Source organism: Athene cunicularia (genome assembly GCF_003259725.1).
Source record: "Athene cunicularia isolate RWA chromosome 9 unlocalized genomic scaffold, athCun1 chr9_part1, whole genome shotgun sequence".
Classification (NCBI taxonomy): domain Eukaryota; kingdom Metazoa; phylum Chordata; class Aves; order Strigiformes; family Strigidae; genus Athene; species Athene cunicularia.
The window spans coordinates 6,859,786-6,882,814 of NW_020799110.1; the positions used below are offsets into that span (position 1 = coordinate 6,859,786).

Here is a 23,029-nt window from a genome sequence, read left to right on the forward strand (position 1 = left end):
TTGCCAGCACAAGCACTGGAATCAGTAATCAAACTTGGATCTCTGATACGTGCCACAACCGGTAGACCAGGCTTAATTAGATCATTTTTCATTTTTGTTTTCAAAAGACCCAGAGGCAGTAGTGCGCATTACCAGCTAATGATCTGCAAATTTGCTGTTTAAAAAATGAAGGTGTTTTCAAATTCTATGAGTGTGAAATGTGCAAAAAGTCAGAAATTATATGAATGTCTTCCCCCCGTCTGGATACATTCTTGTTTCTGTTTAACCCTTTCATGCCTACACTTGAAATTGCTTACCTCTTTTTCAATCCATATTGAACTACTTGAGCTGGCACCACAAACAAGGGTGGCAAAAGCACCTGCAACCAGTGAGCATTGGGGCTTTCCCTTTTCACAGGCGTGGTGGATTTGACTATTTGTTGACATGCAGGTAAGCAATATCTAGTGTAGACACAAGATTTAAGTCACCCAGCAGTCGAATAAACTGTATCTTCCTCAGTCTAGAAACGAGGCTTAGTTTAAAAAAGTAAAATGTTTTAATCTTAATATTTAACCTCAGTCTTAATTTTGGTAAGGTAATAAATTAACATGATTTAATTAGGCTATAGCAAAAAACAATGACTCTTTATGCACCCTTAGTTCCTATGTGCTAAAATCCTTAGCGTGACTTAAAACAGAGCAACACAAATCATTAGTCAGACTATGTACTCAGGGATCAAAACTGGACTTCTAGGTAGTTAATGCTGTATGAAATATCCATGACGGATTGCTCACAAATGAATTCTTCTCATCCACCGTTCTGTCATACACACCTTCCCTAGCACATCAGTCTGTCAATCTTAGATCCTTATTTAGTCCCCAATGCTATTTGAGCATCTCTCAGTTTTTAATGTATTCGGTCTCACAGCATCCCTCTGAGATAGAGGAATGCTATTCCAATTTTAGAAAGGAGGAATACAGACACTAAGTTTGAGGAATGCAGACACCATGTCTATAGTAAAGCAGGGAACTGAGAGTACATGCCTCAGAAGCAGGGTCTGCACTGTAATTGCTAGATGTTTCTACTCATCCCGTCTCCATTCCAATCTCTCCTGTGAAAATGGAGACAGATTAGGAACAGATGTTGCTGTTTGTTCACAGGCTGTAACGGCGATGATTCTGATCATTTAGTCTGATGCTCTGTCTTATATGGGCTATTGGACTTCATTGACTGAAGGAAGGTCTTGGTCCAGAGCATGTTTTAAATCAAAACAAACAAAAATCCACTCAAATTTTAAATTGCTAATGATGCAGAATGCATCTGCAAATCCCTCCTTATGCTTAACAGCCTAGTGTCATTGGCGCAAAGAGCACATTTCAGAATTGAGGATCTTCTCCCAAAACCCTATCACTCCATTAGTATTAAAATAGATGAGGTTGCCAAGTTTAGCATTTCATCTGCTTTCAACTGTCATGGTAAGAAATAGGGAGAGAAACAATCTTTCCGTCTGGCTCGAGTTATACATTTTCGGACTTCAGAGATCAGTAAACAGCAGAACACATTTGTCTACCTCACAAAGCAACCACATGCTCCAGCCTTAATTATAGCCTCTAATGAGCTCCAGCCAGGCTGGAGCAGCACAGATCTTAGCACTTTGGGTGAACTTGTTGACTGATACACATAGACAGATTCAGGATTCCTGTTCATCCTGTCACCCATTCATGTTACTTCTGTGATTCCAACTCCCAAGTACAGCTTCCAATGTCACTTGCATATTAAATTTTGCCAATTATATTTTCCCTTCACACTGAGAACCTCAGTTCAGATTATGTTGGATTTTTGTGGTGATGTTACTAATACTTGAAAACGTGCATAATAAAAATTCTGACAGGACTTTAATTTAAGCACCTCTTCAGGGCTCCATTATACTTTTAGCCCTGCCAAGCATTGCTTGTACAGTGAAGAGTCTGTCAGCTTTTGCATTTCTAACCATCATCTTTCAATAATTTAAAATTACTACCTACCTGGCTATTGAGATCCTATTTAATGAGAATCTGCTCCAGCTGTTTACCTGTAAAAGCATAGGCCTTTTTTAGTGTTAGAATATATACAGTCCTCCATCAGGATCTCAAATCACTTTCAGGTAAAGGTAGTTAAATGTTTGAGAGGGCACAAAATGATCCATTGTTTTGACAGATATAAAAACAAACAAAAAGGAGATGATTCTATTTGTCTGAAACTTGATGGCTGTATATCAAAATATGAAATGTATCTAGAACCTCACTGCTACTCCTAACAGAAGTTCAGTAGTTACTTTAGTAGTCTCAGGACACCTAGTTCTATATCACATGCTAAAAACATGTCATTAATGGATGTTTACATATTAGCACCACTAAGTGCATTCAAATAGCTTATTCAAATAGCAATGCATCTGTGAGACATCTGATAAATTCGAACTGAAAGGTAAAATACTGTTAAAAGGTTTTTAAATGATTAAGAGTTGCACTGATTGGTACCATGCTCTACTTAAATATTTTAGGACAAATGTTTATGGAAGAGCTACACATATATCCATATAATATTCTATGTAAGGAAGCTTATGGAGGAGCTACGCATAGATCCATATAATATTCTATGTAATGAACACATAGATTTTACAGTAACCACTCTGAAAGTTTTCCACTGTACTTGTGCTGTTTCACATTCAAAAAATAAGATTTACTTAATACTCCGCCTCAAGATGTCACAATTTTTAATAGAAAAAAATTACTTGTGACATCTGTGCTAAACTAATTATATTTTTGTGCTAAGTTGTCTCCAGGTAGGCTTTCTTCCTTTCCCATTTTGGTTGTTCCCTGCAAATTATACTTGTTAAGTCACATGGCCAATTCACATCAGCTTCAAATGACTGAAGCTATAATTATGTTTTGTTATATATGACAATTGTGACTGGTATTCACAGACCCGATTCCCTGTTGTGTGGTTTAACAAACATGGAATAAAAGACAGTCCTATTCCTAAATTGCCTGTAATGTAATTAAGACCAGACATAAAAAGTAGATTCAACAAACATTAGAAAGGAACAGAAGAGAGGAGATGATGGAAATTGTAATAAGAAAGTTCACGTATATGTCATATAAATAAGATAATTCTCTGCTGTACAGTAAGACCTACTTAGATGTTTTGTGAACTAGCAATTTAAAGCCAAACAAATCACAGCACTCAAAACTTATCTTCTGTGTGAATAAAAACAGAATGGAATTGAATTTGAGAAGGATTTTGAACAGCACTATCCCTGCATAGGTCTTTGAAAATATTAATATGTCTGGTTTTTAATTAAAGCAACACAATAAAATGCAACTAAACGTACAGGAGTAAATTAAATCAGTATATAAATCTACACTTGGCAGAAATGCCACATTTTCACCCCAGTTCTTCAGGTTCAGAATGAACTACTTCAACAAGTAACTATTAATCTGCATCCATGAATGACAATTAATCTGTGTGAGAAATTGTAGCTACAGTTTACTGAGACCATCCAGCACATGTGCACAAAGGATGGATACCAGCCTGTAGGAAAAGATGAAAGATGTATCAAATCATTTATGATCAGGTTTTGAAAAGTATTTGAGTGCCAAAATCTCAGTTATTTTCTTTGTTGAGTTGGACACTTACCTCCAATAAGCACTTTTGGAAAGTGCATCTTTCTGCCACTTTTGCACCAATACAGAATTTCTCATCACAGTAGTATCTTGATACTTTTTCCATTTTAATTTCAAAGGATGATAGTTTTCATGGGGGAACACTCACTCTCAGGTAGGAATCAGTTCTTGATTGTGGTCTGATCTTTTTCAATATTTAATGGCATCCACTAGTCGATGACATCTGCATTTAAGCAGCACTCTCCCAGCTGAATATTTGCACCTTTCAAATAATCCTGGCTATACACTGCAGCTGATAGGAAAGCACCAAAATACAGTGATCTCTGTACTGACCTGAAGAGCTCCATAGCTTCTATATAATCCCAAAGTCCCACTAGGTTCAGCTGAATGCTGCATAACCTCACAGATGTCTCCAGTACTAGATTACTGCCTGAAACAGAGAGGCACCATTTTTCTTTTCTAGAAGGGATTTCTCTTAAGACTGATGACTTTGGCGAAGCAGCGTGAGGAAAATTCATACTGCATGTCATCTGCTCTGACATGGCACATAGGCAGAGCTAAAAATTAGTCTTTCTTTATCTGTCTGTAATCTTTACAAGAATATTGGTAGTAGAAAATAGCAAAAGCATGGTATAAACAGAATTTACTCAAATAATCACTTCTTTATATGTCAGATTTCACTCATGAATGTGTGCTTCCTTTTCCAGATAAAGGACACCCATTCTTTTCTAACTGTTCCAGTATTATTTTCCAGATAAACAGACCAGTACTACCAACATTTCATTACTGTTCACAGTTGGTGCTCTATAATTCTATGTAATTTTAATTAAAGAAGAATTCTGAGACAGTCTCCCCCTGTGCTACCACCAAGCATACAATTAACTATGTACAATTTCTGCTGGGAACAGTCACACAGTGATTTTAGATTAATAATTTATTATTGCTTCCATATTTGTACCCAAAAAAGAGTATAGACTATGAACAAACCATCTACTGAAAACGGTATGTGAAATTGAAAAGACTTTTTCCTCAGTGTAGATTTTAAACCTCAGGAGCTCATAATTCTATCCTATGGACAATGAAGATAAATAATCTCTTCAGTCCCACACTCTGAAAATTGCATGTTGGAAAGCCTCTACTATATTCTTAAGTGAGGAAAACAATACATACAAATAATTTCATGCACAACCTTTCATCATCCTTTTGGTCTTAAATGATTGCTCTAGTACTTCCAATATTGGAGATCCAATTTCTGATCTTGACTGGTCTGGCATTTTCTTCAAATTAGAATCAATATAAAAATAATAATAGCAACTAGCTTTCTATAAACAGAGACATCTACGCTGATCTTTTTCAGCAAATTCAAAAAGCAGGGCTTTTAGTGTAACTGCCCTCACCTAGTAGTCTTTACAGTGCTTCAGAAACAATTCGAACAATTTTACAGAGAGCTTACTTGAAAACTTCTTAACAAAAATTCCTCCAAATCAAAGGAGTAAACAATACATGTGAGGTTTCTTCAAATGCTGAAGGGAGTAATCAGGGAAGTCACTTGAATGCTGTCATAATGACAAAAAAAAAGTCTTCACATCAGAATATGCAGTACAGTTTCTCATTGGGAAGTTTTCATATGATCTCTTGCTATTGTCTTTCTTGACTTTTAGGGACTATTATGGAATATTATGACTTGGCCAGTGGAAAAGACTCAGGCACTTAGTAAAGGAGATCAAAATACAATTTAATCCCGATGTAAAAGTTTAAACTTACACCTTAGCTGATTTCTTTCCTGTCCAACAGAAAAACCTTTTAAAAACATATATGATCCCACCACTAACTGTTGGTACTTAAGAACAACTTTCTTCACAAAGACCAGTGGTGTTCACGTATTCAAAATTTTATTCTGAGTAGATACATTGATTTGCAAATAGGACTGTTTGAGGGGGAGGGATACCCAAATCAATGTCTTCATTAAAAAGGAACTCAAAACAATATGTCAATATCTAATTTTATTGTCTGAGAGAATAGCAGAGCTTCCTAAGATTTAAAATTGTTACCTGCATTCAGTGTCACTTTTGTGAGAACCTTACGATTTGTTTGAATGCATGCTGAGGATTTATAAGCATTGTTCCAGGCAGCTATTTTTCCAAATATACAGTCATTTTCACAATTTAGTAAATAAGAAGTACCCATGCACCATAAACTTCAGGCTACCCAGGTTACAAATAATATCCATTTGAGGTCTAAGAGTTAAACAGCTTCCAAGTACTTTTTGAGAACTTAGATTTCAAACCTATGAAAAGGCAGTGGTTTATACACCCTTTTTATAAATTATTGATCTTCCCGTACTGGAAGCAATCAACACTTTATGTAGGAGCAGAAATCTTGTTTATCTTAATATGGTGAATCGCCTTTAGCTAGGTGAACACAAAGATGGACTGAGCTTTCAGAAGCGTTCAGACTTTGCCTAAACGAGCTCACATTGATGTTAGTAGACGTTTTACGTCAAATTCAGCAGGAACAGAATCAGACCACTGTCCCACTGCATTTGAGCAAACATGTTACCATTTTCAGTTCCTTTCTGCTTTTTGAGGCCGAGTGTTTCAAAAATATGAACTTTTCTTACAAGCAAGCTACGAAGAAACACTTATGCCCACTTGCCTATTTCTTTATTTAAAAGATGTTGCTTGAGAAACACTTCAAGAAAAATAACCTCACTAAAAAAAAAATAAAATATTGCATGTATCTTTTTTGGTACTTTCTTGAGATAAAATGTGTCTTAATATTTTTTCCAGACATTCGGGACAGTGGGGGACCTAAGCCTGTGATGGTGTATATTCACGGAGGGTCCTACATGGAAGGCACTGGAAATTTATATGATGGCAGTGTTCTAGCAAGTTATGGGAATGTGATAGTCATCACAGTCAACTATCGCCTTGGGGTACTTGGTAAGAAGCTTTCAGCTTTCCATTAATCCCTGCTGTATGCAATGCAATTCATGTTGTACGTGAGAATGTATTAAAAACAAACAAACAAACAAAACCAAGCAGAAGAACAACAACTTTATTTTCTTTGTCAAATAAAAGGTTTGTATTCTGGTGATGAGGTATAACGACACTGCGATTATTATCTGGAAGAACCTGCTGTCATGCTTTTAGGGGTATGAAACAGGTATTCCCATTGCTGAGCCATTCAGGGAAGAAGAGTTTGGGTTTTTTTTTCAGTGAAAACCAGTGATGCTTTACTTCATGGATGGTTAAATTAGATTTTTTTTTTTTTAAATGTTAAGTCATAGACAATAGAGTTTTCTGTTGGAAAAAACAAAGTTCTGATTACTGTGATTTTTCCCCTTACTTTGAAATAATTAAGGAGACCGTGAAAACATCATTTAATAAGAGCTGTACTTTTTACCTATTTGTTTTGAGCTTCATTGTGGTTTTGAAAAGTGTTATGGGTATCATCCAAATACTTCCAGTATTTATTTTCTAGGCCAAATCAGAGTGTGAATAGTTACTTCTGATTGTTTCAAATACAGTGAATAGGATATGCTGATGCTGTTGGTGGACTTGTGAGGTATCCCTCTGGTAGCTTTTATTTCTAAAATATTGTACTTTGCTATTTGTTCAGTGTAGACACATTCATGATACAAGTTCACCAGCTCTTGAGACAATATGATTGTTGGTTTTTTGTTTCTGCATGTTCTACTGAAATGTTTCATGCCCTGAAAGTAGGAGTTAAATTCTGGGATATTATGGAGGTCAGTACAGTAACTTCAGAATGCTTACATAGGTGTAAGGGCATTATTTGAAGTGGCGTGATAGACCTGGTGTCATTCACAGCAGTGAGTTGGTTCTGAGGACCAGTCGACTTTATTTTCAATTTGTGGGCATTAGTGATGTCTGCTACTCAGGTTTTCTTTTGTGTGGTCATTTTATTTAATCATTACTCTGTTTCTTTGTGTTTTGAATTCAGTTAGCATGATCCCCAGATTCATCGGTTCTGGTTTGCTCATCTGGGTAATTTTCTTCCAACAGTTTCACTTTTGTTAAAAATTTGACACCTGAATACAATTTAGTTTTGGGGGGAGGGAATGGATTTTGACTTTAGATTTTGAAACTTGGTCTACTGTGGTTGCGTTTTACAAGGGACTAAATTTTTTCCAGAAAGATTTTTTTTTTTTTTCTGGATTTATCTTCTTAGTATCCAGTTAGAGGTTTCATTTGTGATATACTTCCAATATTTTGTATGTTTTTCTCCATCCTCCTGTCTTCCAATTTATACAGCAGCTTCAAATCCTGGGCACGTATTAGTGCAGCAGTTAATAATCTGTAATCTGTGCCTCTAATCTACATTTTAGTTTTACACCAGCGCTCTCATCTTTGATGTTTCAAACATTTGTCTATGTTATATGCTGCTAGGGTATTCTGTCCAGTAATACAGTATCTATTTAACTGAAAGCACTGTTTATTTTTGTAAATAATTTAGTCCAGTTCCTAAATCACTTGTACTTGCAGTGTTTGAATGGCTAGTTGCTCGCAAGATGAAAATTATTTCACCTTCATTGATGGTAATGGCTTTTCCATTTGTAATTTAACACTGATCCCTGAGGTAAAGCGCTGTTAACATCTCACTGAGCTTAGGAGGATTTCATTTGTGTTTGTGCTATTGTGGTTCTTTGGACTTTGTGGTCTTTACAGAGCCTCAAGGGGCAGAGAGCTAATTTTCTTTTCAGTGGGACCTATTAGAATAAAACCTCTAAAACTCACAGTAGAATCCAGTGATTCATATGAATACTTGAAATTACTTTCAAACTAACTAAAATAACTGTATTGGGCTTGCAGGGTTTTCTTAGTAACATAAATGCACATGTTAAGTATGTGTAGAAGTTGTTCATATATTTTGTACCTGGCACAGTGCCTGTCTGTCATGTATTAAATAAATAATGATGACATATCACTAAGTAGGTAGTGTAGAAACACACTCGTGATCAAAAAAGAAAATTTGCAGAGTTTTCATTTTTTCTGTCTTTCGTTGCTTCCTGGTCTTAAGATAGCCTCAGAGTAGAACTTTGCATAATCATAGTTTTACTTCTGCTGTTTTGAAACTCTAGTTCATCACTGTACAGCAGAATGTTACACTTTGCAGTCACATTAAATAAGATAAGGCTTTACAAATACATAGCTGACAAATTCTCAGCTTCCCTTGCCTGATTGTATCCCATAAGGTAAGAGGTCCAACTTCACTGTCCAGTCCCTGCAGAACACCTGGATCTTCACCTCACTGCTGTGTAAGATGCCTGGCTGTACAGGGAGAAGTAACTTAGGGGTTTCTTTTTTCACATGAGAAGATGTAGGGACAAAATAAGGTCTGTCTTCTCACTTTCATATGACCTTTATTGGTCTGGGTTTCTTGTATTGGTCTTGTGGATATATATCTTAATATAGGCATTCTCTGTGAGTTCTAGGAGATATGATACTGTTTCCGCCAAATTCACACTGTGACATTTCTTAATAAGGAAGCAAGTTAAATGTTTAGAGCCGTAACAGCAACATTTTCTTCCAGACCACTAGTGATAGAAAGGGAAGATATTCTGTGATGTTAGATTCCTAACAGTACTGTTATTCAGTCCACAGTAGACAGGTTTTGGTGCAATTGAGATTATTTTCCTGTTCATTCTGAGTTGAGACATCCTTTGTTTTATAGACTAATCTGCTCGAGGACTTGTGTTTTATGGAGATGCAAGCTTTGCTTCTGAATAAAATGTTAGAAATAGCTTAAAATTGAAATCCATTTGTAAAAGAGAAAACAATGATCAAAATTAAAGTAGTATGGGGCAAGTGCATTTAAAACCAAACAAAACCCCAGTGAGTTCCCTGGCCTGACTTTGTCTTTGAAACAAGTCTGAGTATGAAAAGTCTGTTAAAGTCTTTCCTTAGATCAAGGTAAGATAGAAAAGAGAACTGTTTGCTCTGGAAAATCAGGGACTACTGAATAAGAAGCCATTGGCCTTAGACTAATTACATCTTCTTTAGATTCTCTTTAAATGCAAGTCTTGTGCAAGCAATCTCATCCAGTGAGGAATACTGCACGAGTCGTCTAATACCTTTGAAGGACACTGTAGGAGTATGTGCAGATTTATTTTTATGGCTTCTTTTAAGGAAAGGACAGATATGAAGACAAGTTTGGATTTTGAACTCAACTAATTTGAGACTTCAAATGTTTATTTAACATATATCCATCTGGTAAAAAGCAGGAGCTTTTTATTTAAATTTCATAAAAGAAATGTAAAAGGATTATAAAAAGAGTCTATTTAACATCCAGAAAAGATCATGATAGACAGATTTAATAGTGCTGGTGCTGGTTTCTGTGCTCTTTCTTATGAAAGGTTGATTTAGAAAAGGAGAATGCTTTGGGCCATCATTGGCTGCTACCCCTTTTGCTCTTGAAGGGAGAGAAAGGAGAGAGATGGTTTATGCTAACTGCATAAACGTTTCTTCATTTTATTATTTTATACTTTGTGCTCTTGATTATCTTTTAACCACAGGAATTTAATAGAACTGAAAGAAACATTTTTAAATGCAGCTCACAAACTGAACTGGGGGATGGAAGAATGATTCACAGGATTCTCTATGTTAAGCACTGCTTTAAATTTCCCTTTTTTTTTTTTTGCTTTGAGACAATGATTTCCCCTATATAAACAGTAAATTCCAAGGGTCTGGGTTAAAAGGTGATAATAAAAAGGAAAAATTATGTGTATCTTGTATTTTCCATTTGAAATTCTGAATAATGTCTGCATTGTGAAGGCAAATGTTTGGTAACTGTAAAACTATCATTTATGCCAAAATGGAAGCACACCCATAAGTGAGATTGTCATAGTTATCTTTTCTTGAATTATAAGGAAGTTTCCTTTTTGAGGAGGGTAAAGGAACCATTGCTGTCATTTAGTCTTGTATTTATATTGTCACCCCTTAGTTGGAGGGTATTGACTGGGATTGCTGAGTAGAAAACACCTATCCAGGTATTCTGCCACTTAGATTTTTTTTTTCTTTTTTTTTTTTTTTCCAGTTTGCACTTTCAATGCTGAAAGTAAAGCCACTGCAGCACACCAACGGGCCTCAATCCTTACTCTTACTAGTACATTTTCTCCCAAATAACTGCACTGAAATCAGTGGGACTCACTGCTTCCCCTTGTGAGAGATCCTGGTTGCCCATAATTTGAAATAATGAAATGAGGAAACAGGGTACTAGAAAATTGCTAGTCATGCACAGAGCTTCTTCTGAAAAGAGCTATTCCTAGAAGAGGTCTGTTGTGTTTTCCATCCCAAACCTCAGTTTTTTGGTAGTGTGTCGTGTCAGCTGGTTGTGTTGGGCTGCAACATTCATGTAAAATAAAACTCAGAACAGTACAGGAAAACAGAACGCAGCAAAAATAATGTTGCAGAAGCCCTTTCTTACTTCCATCGAGGACTGTCAGAGCTTTGTGGATGATGTAGTGACAGAGGATGAGTCGTCTTATGCCTTAACATGTTTTGTTGCAGTGTGTGAGAACGCATTAGAAAAATACCTTACATTTGAATGTACATATTGCTTCTCTGCAGAATCATGCCAACCAGCAATATCTTATTGGCTAAAGAGGTATGTGAAATATAAGGATAGAGCCCTGCAGTATCTGTTGGGCAATCTGTGCCAAGCCCAGCATTTCTGCCATTATCCATCTTTCTCTCAGCAAAACATTGCCCATTCCCAACTGGTAAAAAATAATGCACAACCTTTCCTTTATGAGTAAGTTTATGCACGTGGGTTTGTTCCCCTTACTATAGCAATTCCAGAATGTAGCTTAGTGAACCTTTTCATGGGATGAAGAATTATCTAGCTGACCATTTGCAGGATTAAACAGAGAGATGAGAATATAATATAATGAAAACTAATTCAGAACAATTTGGGAATACCTGCCTATTTCAGGAGTCTAATTCCATTGTGAGTGACTAGATGGTATTGTGTTGTTTTGTTTTGATTTTTTTTCTCTTTCTAAATAAAATAAGATACATATTTTTTTCCAGTGCCTTCAAATTAAATCTGTATTTTTCAGTGTTAATCTAATTTGTCAAATTGATCAATCCAGACCATTATTTTGGTAATGATTTACTTTGTGTTGTTCCCATCACATAGTTTGGGAGGTTTTTTTGTAGCCTCGCTCTTCTCTTTATTTTGACATCATGGTAATACTACTGAAAATATTAAACACTACTGAAAATATTATCTTTCAAATATGTGTCAAAATCATATATAAAATTTAGAGAGAACCCTTTCAAAAATTGCTTCATGTCAGAATAAAAAAAACTTTGGTCAACTTCATAAATATATTGTGATGAGTTAGTGTCCTGTGTCACTTAAGTATTTTTGCATCTATCATGTTCCTGTTCTGCAACCTGGAGAGCTGTCATTTCTCCTGAAAATAAGCCTTTTCACTTTAGTAAAAGTAAGCATCAGCCACTCATGGCATAGTGATTATTCAGTGAAAGTAACAGTAGAATAAGAAGGTTTATGTTAGATATCAGAAGAGATCAAAAATGTAGCAAGATTCTTTTTCCTACATTGCTTAGACTGTGGGATTTTCTTTTATAGTTCACAATTTAATATCCAGTAAAACTAGGAAAATGTTTGATCATTAGCGTTGGTGACAAGCCCATCCATTATCTTTTTATGACACCTTAAAGGTACTGTCAGGAGATGGCATTTTATTCCATCTTTGCTGTACCACCAAAGGGTCTCTGATGAACCTTTTTTCTGTTATCCATTTCCTAACGTGTTTGAGTAAAAATGATAGATGTTCATCTATCAAGAAGATTATATATTATTGCCTAATTAAAAGTACGTTTCATTAAAAGTAAAGATGGGAAATTAATAGCAAAACACATCAAAATGTGCAGTCAAAAATAATTAATTTCAATTTTCTGAACTGGAAGAACATGCAGAGAATGTTGATTCATACTTTTAGGGACCCTTGGCTGCTTCATAGCAAGTCTCCTTTAGATATACGAGTATTAAGTTGCTTGTAAATGAAATTTTAACATTTTGGGATTACGCAGTAGGGAAAATGTCCAGAAGGCCTTATCTGATCTATCCTTAGCCTTGGGCATCACTGTTTCTTGGTATGAAGCACTCAATGAATTTGATGCTAGATAAATAGAAGAAGTTAAGATAGAAAGCATACTGCAGTTATCTATTCCCTCTGGTGGTGTACTTCACAAGGTCTGATTTACACATACTTAGAATTCTAAAAATGCATTAGACAATTCTTATTTAATATAGTAGGGAACTTCAGGTCAGCCCAGTTTGCAGGAGGCCCAAGCACAGCTCCTCTAGATTTACAGTGTCCTAATTTCATAGGTCCATTAATAGAATTAGCATTCAAATCTCAAACGTGCTGTAATTAATGACATTTTAGTGGCTTTTTTTGTGAGCTAGTACCAGCCAAAGGGAGTCATGTATGCAGTGAAGCAGAGAAAGGAAGATTGCCACACTTGAATCTGTACCATCAAAATGACAAAATGGACTTGCGGTAAACAATAGGTTATTGACTAGATATGTTTAAAGGGTCAACTGCAGTGCACAGCAGGCAAGATATTTATGAAATGGGAACCCTGAATATATAGTGCACTTTTAAAATGAACCATTTCTTTTCTATTTGTGCTTTTTCTAGCACAGCAAATTGACATTATCCACCTGCTTGGATAGATGGATACACACCCGCTTCTCTATTTTTTAGGGCACGAAGACATCATTTTGTTTGCCATTGAATAGGCTTCTATCCTGGTACAGGTACATTTTAAATAACAGGTTTATTCTAACGTTTGTTGCTAGACTTCTTTTTTGGTAAACAGAAAAATAACAAATAACAAACTTTAAAACTATTCATTTTGGCATAAGAGCAGTTTGTGGCATTTCTGTCAAGAGAAATTACTTTTTGGTAAGATAAATTCCCTTGATCAATATTTAATCATATAATAAAAGTATTCCAGTTTTTCCAAATAGCAGATTTATCTCTGAGAGCATAATAAAGTTCAGCATGATAATATTTGCAAAATAGGAAAGAAAAAATGTTCACTGAAGACAAATTATAAACATCTTACTGTCTGAGTAAAAAAAAAAAAAATCAAAGTCTTTGACCCTATTATCCTACATGAACTTAGTTGTAATTTTTATGGTCTAGCTGTGCACATCTACCTTCTCTTCCCTCTAAGTAAAGTTTGATCAAATAACTTTTACACCTTCACTGATCCCCATGCAAAACCTCTTATGTACAATATAGCAAATGTTTCATGTATACAAAATAACCTGTATTATACACTATACACTGTCCTGAGCCTTTGGTTGTCTTGTGATAGGAGACTTGTCAGGAAGCCAGATAGGGCCTCATCCATAGAAGCAAACAGAATTTGGGCTGCTCTGCCTTTTCCAGAATGCCAAATTTCCCAGGAAAGGATCTGACTGCAAGCCAAGAGGTGGAGATAAATTGGGATTTTTATGCAATCTGTATCTCACTGCAGAACATTCCAACACTGAAATAATCCTCCGAGTTTCCAATATACTGATTTTCAACCCAGGCAGGAAGACATTCGGAAATACGCTACAGCTCAGCTTCTAGGTGAGATCTGTGCCCAGCCTTGGTGGGCTGGGCACTCTTCACTCCTGAGTTTTACGCTGCTGTAATTCATGCCCAGAAAAAAGGCAAATGAAGATTCTTTTGACGCTTCTGATAGAAGTAGCAGGACAAGTAGACAGCACACTTTTGAATTCCCGATTCACTGCATTTAATTACATATATTAAAATAGTCCCAAGTTCTCTGAAGCTTAAATGAAGCACTTCTGTATACTGTGGGGCTTTGGAAGCAATAGATAACTTGACAGGGATTTCCATTGCAAATGTTGCTTTCATTTTTCACACATTTCAACTGCATAAGATTGCTCGTTTTATGTTTTTTCGTGTGCAAATTAGTTTACATATATAGGTACTAGCTCAAATACTGTTCTGATACTTTGATGTAATACCTCATGATATTTTTGAATCAACTGAAAAAGATCTATATTTTAAGGTTGCAACAGCACTTTTCAATGGTTCAAAAGAGTAATGCAAACAATAGATCTAGAGAACCAAAACTGCCGTGGCAGCAATACTGGCAAGTGAGGGTCCTAAATTTTTGCTTTTATTTAACGTGTGATCCATCTGTAAATGCAGGACTTAGCCAACATAGAAAATATTACAGTGAAATGCAGCAATTTGCATTACTTTCCAACAGAGAATATATGGAAGACAGCATTGTTTGATATACTGATTTCTTACACCCTGTGATGTACTGGCATATAAATATTATTTTGGTGAAAACTTAATTTGAATACATTATTATGTGAAAAACTGTTAGATGAAGGCCTATGAAAGGCCAGATGAAATGATGTATATTGGTTAACATCCCTTATTAAGCAAAGTATGAAAATTGCCTTCAAGCAAATATAAATGATACCAATGTATTTGTAGAACTATTCTGAGTATCTCTTATGTTGCATATGTTGCAAGCTAAACATATTTTTGAAAAAAAAAAAAAAAAAGATTACTTATGTATCTTAAGTATTTGAAATGTGTTCTCCATGTTTCAGGGGGCTTATTGTTGCTCAAAATGAGAGGCAAGACAGAAACGTCTTACTGGGTTTTTTCATTGCTTTGCAGTAATTTCTCACTCTTTTTGTGTCAAGATTCTAATGAAATAGAATCAAATTGAGGTGAGCAGTCTTTGAGAGACTCACTACACATTCAACAATTCTATTGATTCTAAAAATTATTTTCACTGTATTTTTCTGTCAGCTCTTGAACGTTTGATGTTATGAAATCTCCCACATTCATTATAATTTGTTCATCTTCTCAACACTTTCCACCAGGATTTTTGTTGAAGGATCTTATGTTCCTATAGGTATGCTGAAAAAAATCTTTACTTTTTTTTTTTTTTTTTTTTTTTTTTTAATTAGCTGAGAATGAAGTGTTCAGTACAGGAGTACAAAATATAAAGAGAAAAGAGGCATAGTGCCATATAACTACAAATCATTAAAAAAAACCCCAAAACAAAACAAAAAACCAACTTATCCCTAACCTGTTTTCCTTGCTTAGGTTCTAATATCTAATGAATTTGGTAAGCACTTATTTGCATCATCTCACTGATTTCAAGAGGAACCACAGGTAAATTAATTTCTTCCAAAAAAAGTTTGTTTCCATGTCTACTTGTTGGTATAATTTATTACACATTAGTTGGTTTACTTCTGTGACTGAAATTTTCCTTTCAATATTAGCAAAATACTCTAGCTCAGCTGAAAGTGGTTTTGCATTTCATCTGTAAGGCTTTATTAAAGAAAGCGGTGAGATGCAATAGGGTGTGCTTTACAGAGCCATTAATGCATGCCCCATGTGTGTTGTGAGGCATGAGGCCAAAGGCCATGTGCTTTCAGCTACCCATGAACCATATTAATGACCCTGTAAAATACACTCCTGAGCATCCTAATGCTATTATAATTACTCACTTTATTCTTACATGCCTCTTGAAAAAATTTCTCTAAATATTTTCATTTTGCTTTTATATAGTCCTTAACTAGGAAGGCTAATTTATGGTAGACTGGAAGGGAAATGCTCACAATAAAAAGAGTATTAACTTTCTTTTCACCATTTCTTTCTGATAATTTAAAATTTTCTTTTTTAACACTTCATGGGCTTCCACATCCTGAGTGTTCAAAGCTTACCAGCTATCTCATTGTTGACTTTCTCTATTGTAATTAATAGCTGTTTGGATGCACATTGCTTGGATTTTGTTTATCATTAGTTTCTTGAATTTATATTACAAAGATAACTTAAAATGGCAATGCACTCGCTATTTCATATATTTTCTTTCTAATAGAAAAGAATTCACTTCTCATCTACCTTGCTAATACAGATCTTTTCTAATGTGGGTTCCCTCCAGCTGAAGATGTACTTCAGAATTGTTATTGATAAACACAAAATACTACCTGCATTTTCCAGCAAGCACAAAACTCAACATCTGCAGTAGTGTCTGATTTCCATCTTTGCAGTTGTCTTTAATTTAAATGTTATGGAAGCGATGATCACAATTTGAAATTTAAAGTTGCGTTCTTAAATATCTTTGAAGTGATGCATACATTTCCTTTTCTTTCCCCTTCATAAGTACATAATGTTGGTTTTTTCATCCTTTGAAAGTTCTATATATTTTTTGGCTGGTTTCTTTCTATAAATATTTCACAGGTAGTGTTTAGATCTTTGGTTCAAATTAGTCATGGAAGCAGATGTTTTTGTTGATAAGTTTCTGTTGAAGGTACTATGTGCAAGCGAATTTACGAACAGGAGTATATTCAGTAGATGTAGTGGAAATGATAATTTTGAAAAAGTATAAATGCTCATTTTTAAACTTTTTTCTTCAGACATACAAAACATGAAAAAAATAGTATTGCTGTGCTATAGGGTGTCAAAGATGCAACCTAGGGTCAGAAAGAGTGGGGATATTCTTAAAGACATGGAAGAAAGCTCTCCTCTTGCAGGCAGGGTTGTCTTGTAACAGCTTCCAGCTGCAGGTTACCACAGAGCAAGTCGTCTTCCAAAATGGTTGCAAGAAGCTGTCATTAGGAGTAATCAACTTTGCTAGAACTTTAGCTATTTTTTACTAGGATCAACAACGAACAGGAAATACGTTTTTTGCACCAAAGAATCAACGATGACAACATTTTGCATCTGTAAGGGAACCACTTAGCGCAGTACCTCTGAAAGAGATGGAGATTCTGTTTCTTCTACCTAGAGCACCAAAGAAAATTGGGTCTATGTATTTTTTTCCTGTGTTATTCCCGTTCGTGTAATGACTTTTGTGGCAGACCTCTTCACAGTGTTCCAGAATGACTCTGGACAAATTTTCAGTATTGCACTAGTATTATGTGGGTCTTTCTCTGCTTTTATGTGATTCTCTTATAACGCCTCTGTAAAATAGCATTGAAAAATGAGCCCAAGTAGGTTTATTTCCCATTAATGACTGAATGCTGGCATTTGGTTGACGGAAATAGATAAACGAAGTTCCTTTGACTACACAGAGGAGAACTTTTGTCATGAGACTGCACTTTCATTTACACAAGCGCTTAGTCAGTCTTTTGGGGCTAAAACTTTTGAGTCCTTTAAAAACTTTTTTCCATCACATTCTCTGAGGTTCCTCAGTGTATCCTCCTTGGAGATCTGCACCAGTTAGGTAAAGATAATCAATCTCACTCTGAAAGAAACAAAATTACTTGTGACGATCAATGTGTGCTAATAGTTACTTGTTGTTAAAGTCATCCTGCAAAGTTGCAGAACCCAGCAGAAACATATTCAGAACATGGTTCTAAACTTCCCACTGCCAAGTAAGTGATATGCAGGAAGCCAAAAGAAAACCAGCATATAAAGGGGTTTGGTTTTCACTAGCTTCAATTTAAGTTTATATAGAATAAGAAAAAAAAAGAAATAAAAAAGCCAGACTCTTAGTGATATCTAACAAAAGGACAAATGGTAATGGTACCAATTATATAGGAAATTCCAGTAATAAAAAACTTGTTTACTCTGAGGATGGTCAGACAGTGGAACAGGTTGCCCAGAGAGGTGGTGGAGTCCCCGGTGCATGGAGATATTCAAACCCCACCTGGACACGGTCCTGAGTAACCTGCTGTAGTTGACCCTGGTTTAAGCAGGGGAGGTGCTGGACTGAACGATCTCCAGAGGTCCTAGCTACCTCAAGGCTGTGATTCTGTGATCTTAAGGCATAGCAGCAGGATGCCAAGTACTATGAGGGGGCAGATGAATTGTTTTCTAGATGTCTACCTGATCTTTTAACTCCTGGTTATCTTTGTAAACCTTGTCTATGTATAGACTGGCCTCTCATGAAAATGAATTAGCCTATTATAACACTCTTAGGCAAAAAAAAAAAATGCTTTTCTGCGAAGCAATAACCACACTACTACCTCTTTGACATGAGTAGATAGATCATCTACTTTCTCTTGCTATGGTTTCAGACTGTGCCTCATAGGCATAGAAAGGATTACTTATTTTACCATTCCAATGGAGTAAACTAGCTCTGTTTTGATCATCTGGCAGTGAGAGCTAATGATCTTTCTCCCACAAACTTTACAGTGACTTACATCCAAGCCAGAAATGCAGAACCTTTTTCACTCTTAAGCTAAGTCTTTCGAGCTCTTTTGGTAAACCCAGTATCCTAGTATTACCCAGAAATTAAATGTTGGGGGTGAAGAATCACATGGTGACAGGTTAGATCAAGTGAAGTCTTATGCCGTAGCTTTTTCAGATGGAATCAGGGTTTTCTGGAAAGAAGCTCCTGAAAATCAGCCTGCAAGTTATAGGTGAGTGGAAGACTACTTTTTCTCTCTCTTCTTTGCCTATTTTTCGTTTGAGGAAGGGATTCAGTGTAAGCTGTACCTATACCCATGAAATTTTGGCTTGTTTTAAGTTTGATGGCAATTTAAGTTCAGCCTACCAACCACTGACCTATATGGCATCCTATTTTTTCTCCTTTGCTTTTATCATGCCAGGATGTTTCTTCTATGCTGTCACTCATCTCACTCTTCCTTTTCCACACAAGTTGGCAATTCCTGAGCACATATTTTTTCACATCTCTTGACGAATATTGAAAAATCACATGTTGATGAAGACAAATTTCTTAACTAAAAACTGCCTGCGCCATGGGTGAATACATCGCTTAGGGTACATTAGTGAGATTCTAAAACCTTACTTTCTGGAAGCTGATCATACACTAAAAGCAGCAAAAAGAAAAAAAAAATTAAATTGCCAATTACAGCTAATAGCTTTCTGCAATTGACATGTATAAAGCAGATTGAAGGTACTTTTAATAGCAGCTTCTCAGTAAATGCAAGTAGTGAAATGCTTTGGAATGAAGCAGTTGCAAAAAGCAGGTTAAACGTCCCATGCTTAACAACTTGAAGAATCTTGAAGGCTGTTTAGGCTGTTTTAAAGACATCTTTAGGGATTTCTCTATAAGAACACAACTGATAAATGGTTTTGTTTTGTTTTCCCTTGAGAGTGTTTACATATATCTGATATTATTTGTTGCATTTCCTAAAAAAAAGTCCTCCTAAAATAATGTTAGTTTTAAAAGAATATGGAAAAGAAAAACCAGTGCTAGTGATAAACCTCATTATTTCTTTGTTTTCATTAATACCAGTCCTTTAACATAAATATGTCTAAGGTGAATCAAACAAATGGAAGTACTTTTTTTCTGAAGGCAAAGAATGTATTTTGTATATTAAACCACTCATTTTTCAGAAGGAATGTCATAGCAGTTTTAATGATGGAAGAATTTCAAGAAAAGCAAAGAAATTTTTAATACTATGATATCAAGAAATATCACTCACCAAAACAGGCCTTTCTGAACATTTTTTATATTTGTATTCTTCAGTGCTGTGTAAAGCACAGATGAAAGGTTAAGAGAGTAATAAACAAAGGCTGGAATGTGATTTTGATGAGAAGCTGCACTTTGATCTTCTGACTATAAAAGACTGCTACCTGGGTCAGCACTAACACTCAACAGGACAAACAATCAGTTGTTTGCTGCATATAAAATTCACAATTCCTTATTTTATGCTATGCTAGCAAACATTCTTGTGGCACATCAAAGGAAGGGAAGGGAGAAAGTAGGTGTTTCAGCAATCTGTGTAATTTAAAGCAACTTTAAACATATGTTTAATAAATATTTTCTTTAAAGTACTATGATCATTAACACATAGCACTATAGAAATGGATTTGTATCGAATACTGAACAATGTTGATGATCTTTCAATACTAATAATATATGAAATTACCTAAAACCAGGAATGAAATTATTGTTTATGTGATAACTTAAAGAAAATTTCAATGCTTTTTAAAATTCAGTTAGCAGGAAATGTAATTTTGTCTATACCCAACTGTTGTTCTGCATTATAATTTCCATTTTCTTCTACTCATTCATCCCTTCAGAAAGATATCTACTTCTTTTTAAGTTCACTTGTACTTTCCAAACACAATTAACTGTGCTCTCCGATATGAAGCTGTGCTGTTTGCATATTGCTCCTTGCTGAAGGCAACACTCATCCAGCACGCTTCAACATACAGCATATTGTATTATTCCAGATGATGTAGGCAACCTTAACATCCTTCTCTAATAACATCTAAGTAAAAGCTTTAAAAGATTTCTTTATGCTAATTTTTTCTCTCGCTTACGATGGTACAACTCCAAAGAGTGTCAGTGACAGTACCAGAATTTCACATCACTCTGAAGCAAGAGGACAATTTGAGATAGAAGGAAGACTATCACAGGAGCATAATAAACAGAAAGAGTACAGTAGAAAATCTAGACACTTTAAAAATGCGTGAGTTTGATGTTTCCTTTCTTTTGGTATACCTGGTCTTTGTTGCTAAACTAGTTTTCATTATTTTATAACCACCCGTTATTTCCATTGTTCCTGATTAACTATGAGTAGTTCTCTCGATTGAAGTTAGGTTGCCTACATGTGTAGGCATATGTATACATTTAATAGAGAATTTGAGTCTTGGAGATTACAGTAAGGAAAAAAGTAGACATTTGCTCTTAAGGAAACTGGAAGAATAAATATTTTTCTCATTGAATCTCAGTGCAGAAGTAGTGTGCTCTTCACTTAACCATATTTGGTTTATGTATTAATTGTAAATATTAGTAAATCTAGACACTTACTGGAAAATTAATTTCCTGTTCTTGATTATCTTAATAAAGCCTTAGTAGCATTTTACTGGATCACCATAGTAAAAATGGTCTGTTTTTAAAGAAACAAAAACTGATCGTTGAAAACAAATTTTATTTTTCTGTTAAAACTACATCCATACTGTTTTTAATGTATAAAATAGTTGCAGGATTGTCACGTACTATGAATAGATATATCACAAACACATAGATTGCTTTTAAAAGTGTGACCATATCTTTTAATTATAGCTTTGATTCCAGCAAATTTCAGGCAATAAAAAAGTCATTAATTTTAATTGTGCTGGATCAAGCCCCATATTTGTAATGTGATGTAATTGTCCAGTGCATTTGTGACATCTGGCAGTATAATTCTTGATCATAAAGGAGAGCACTAGATTATAATTATTAGTGTAGGATTAGCAATCAGACAATGCTCAGTCGAGAAAAAAAGCTATTCAGAGGATTCCGTTATCAAAAATTAGGAAATTAAGTCAGAATGTATATTTATTTATATTTATTTAAATGTTACATTGCCTCTGTCATGGTATCAACCTAAAATTGATACAAGCTGTTGTTGCTGACGGAACATCTCCGTTTCAATCTGTTAGAGGTTGAAGGATATGCATATTTATTCCATATTTTTTCTTCTCCAGAGATTGCCACCACTGAAAATTTGGCTAGCAAGCAAGAACTGACACACCGTAAGTTTGAGCTGGCATGTTGTATCACAACATTGTGATACAACGTTTTGGCTTGGTTTAGTTAAAAAAAAAAAAATAAAAAAAAAAAAATAAAAGATTCTTAGTGTCCTTTACGACTGTTTCTCAGCAGAAGAGACAATAATGGAAATACCCAGATTGCTAAAACTACCCTAGATTACACAAATGCCACTGCATATTATTTATCCATTTGTTAATTATACCTGACCAATTCATTAATGACTTTCTCTTTGGTTCATTACAGAGAGAACGATGGGGCTTATGAGTCTGAGGCTTCCAATACTGTAGCTATGTACAGTCTAAATATTTGGTTTCTGAGATGCAACAGGCAGATTAATATAACATATCTCATTCCGCAGTTTCATCTTGATCGCGTTTGTTTTGTTTCTCAGCCAGTGAACATTGGCCTCGCTGCCTGCCTGTACACAGCTGAGTGGAAACCATGAGGGGAAAGATTATTACTTGCTTCTTTCTTGTTCTACACCAAATAGCAGGTAGCAATGGCATTTCCTTTCCCTTGATCCTCCAGCTTATACTAGGCACTTTACACTAGTGAGTGCATAATACTTGGAGCTATTGCAGTACAGTACACCCTCAGAGACTCTATTCTAGGGTTTCTTGTCAAGGAGCTCAAGTGCTGCCTTGAATTGTGTGACACACAGGGAAGTTAATAAAGGACCTGTGTAGATCTGAAAGCCAGAGTGTGCTCTATCCTTACATTTAGAGTAGTAATAGCAGAGAAATCACAACTTGACATTATAATCCATTTATTTTTCAGGAAGTTATGTTTAATCTCTTGTTCGTCACATAAAAAAGCTTAATTTCCAGTGAAACTAAATCAAATATCATAACTAGTCATGTATTCCTCCCCCCCCCCCCC

At 35.4% G+C, this 23,029-nt stretch overlaps 1 protein-coding gene across 10 annotated transcripts in view; it reads left to right on the top strand.

The window, feature by feature from the left end:
* Positions 1–23,029, top strand: part of NLGN1 (neuroligin 1) — a 308,214-nt gene that overhangs the window by 101,764 nt on the left and 183,421 nt on the right. For all 10 annotated transcript variants that reach the window (XM_026855064.1, XM_026855065.1, XM_026855067.1 and 7 more), the window contains one exon: positions 6,431–6,583. In XM_026855064.1, coding sequence (XP_026710865.1) covers positions 6,431–6,583 — 153 coding nt within the window. The remainder of the gene's footprint in view (positions 1–6,430; positions 6,584–23,029) is intronic.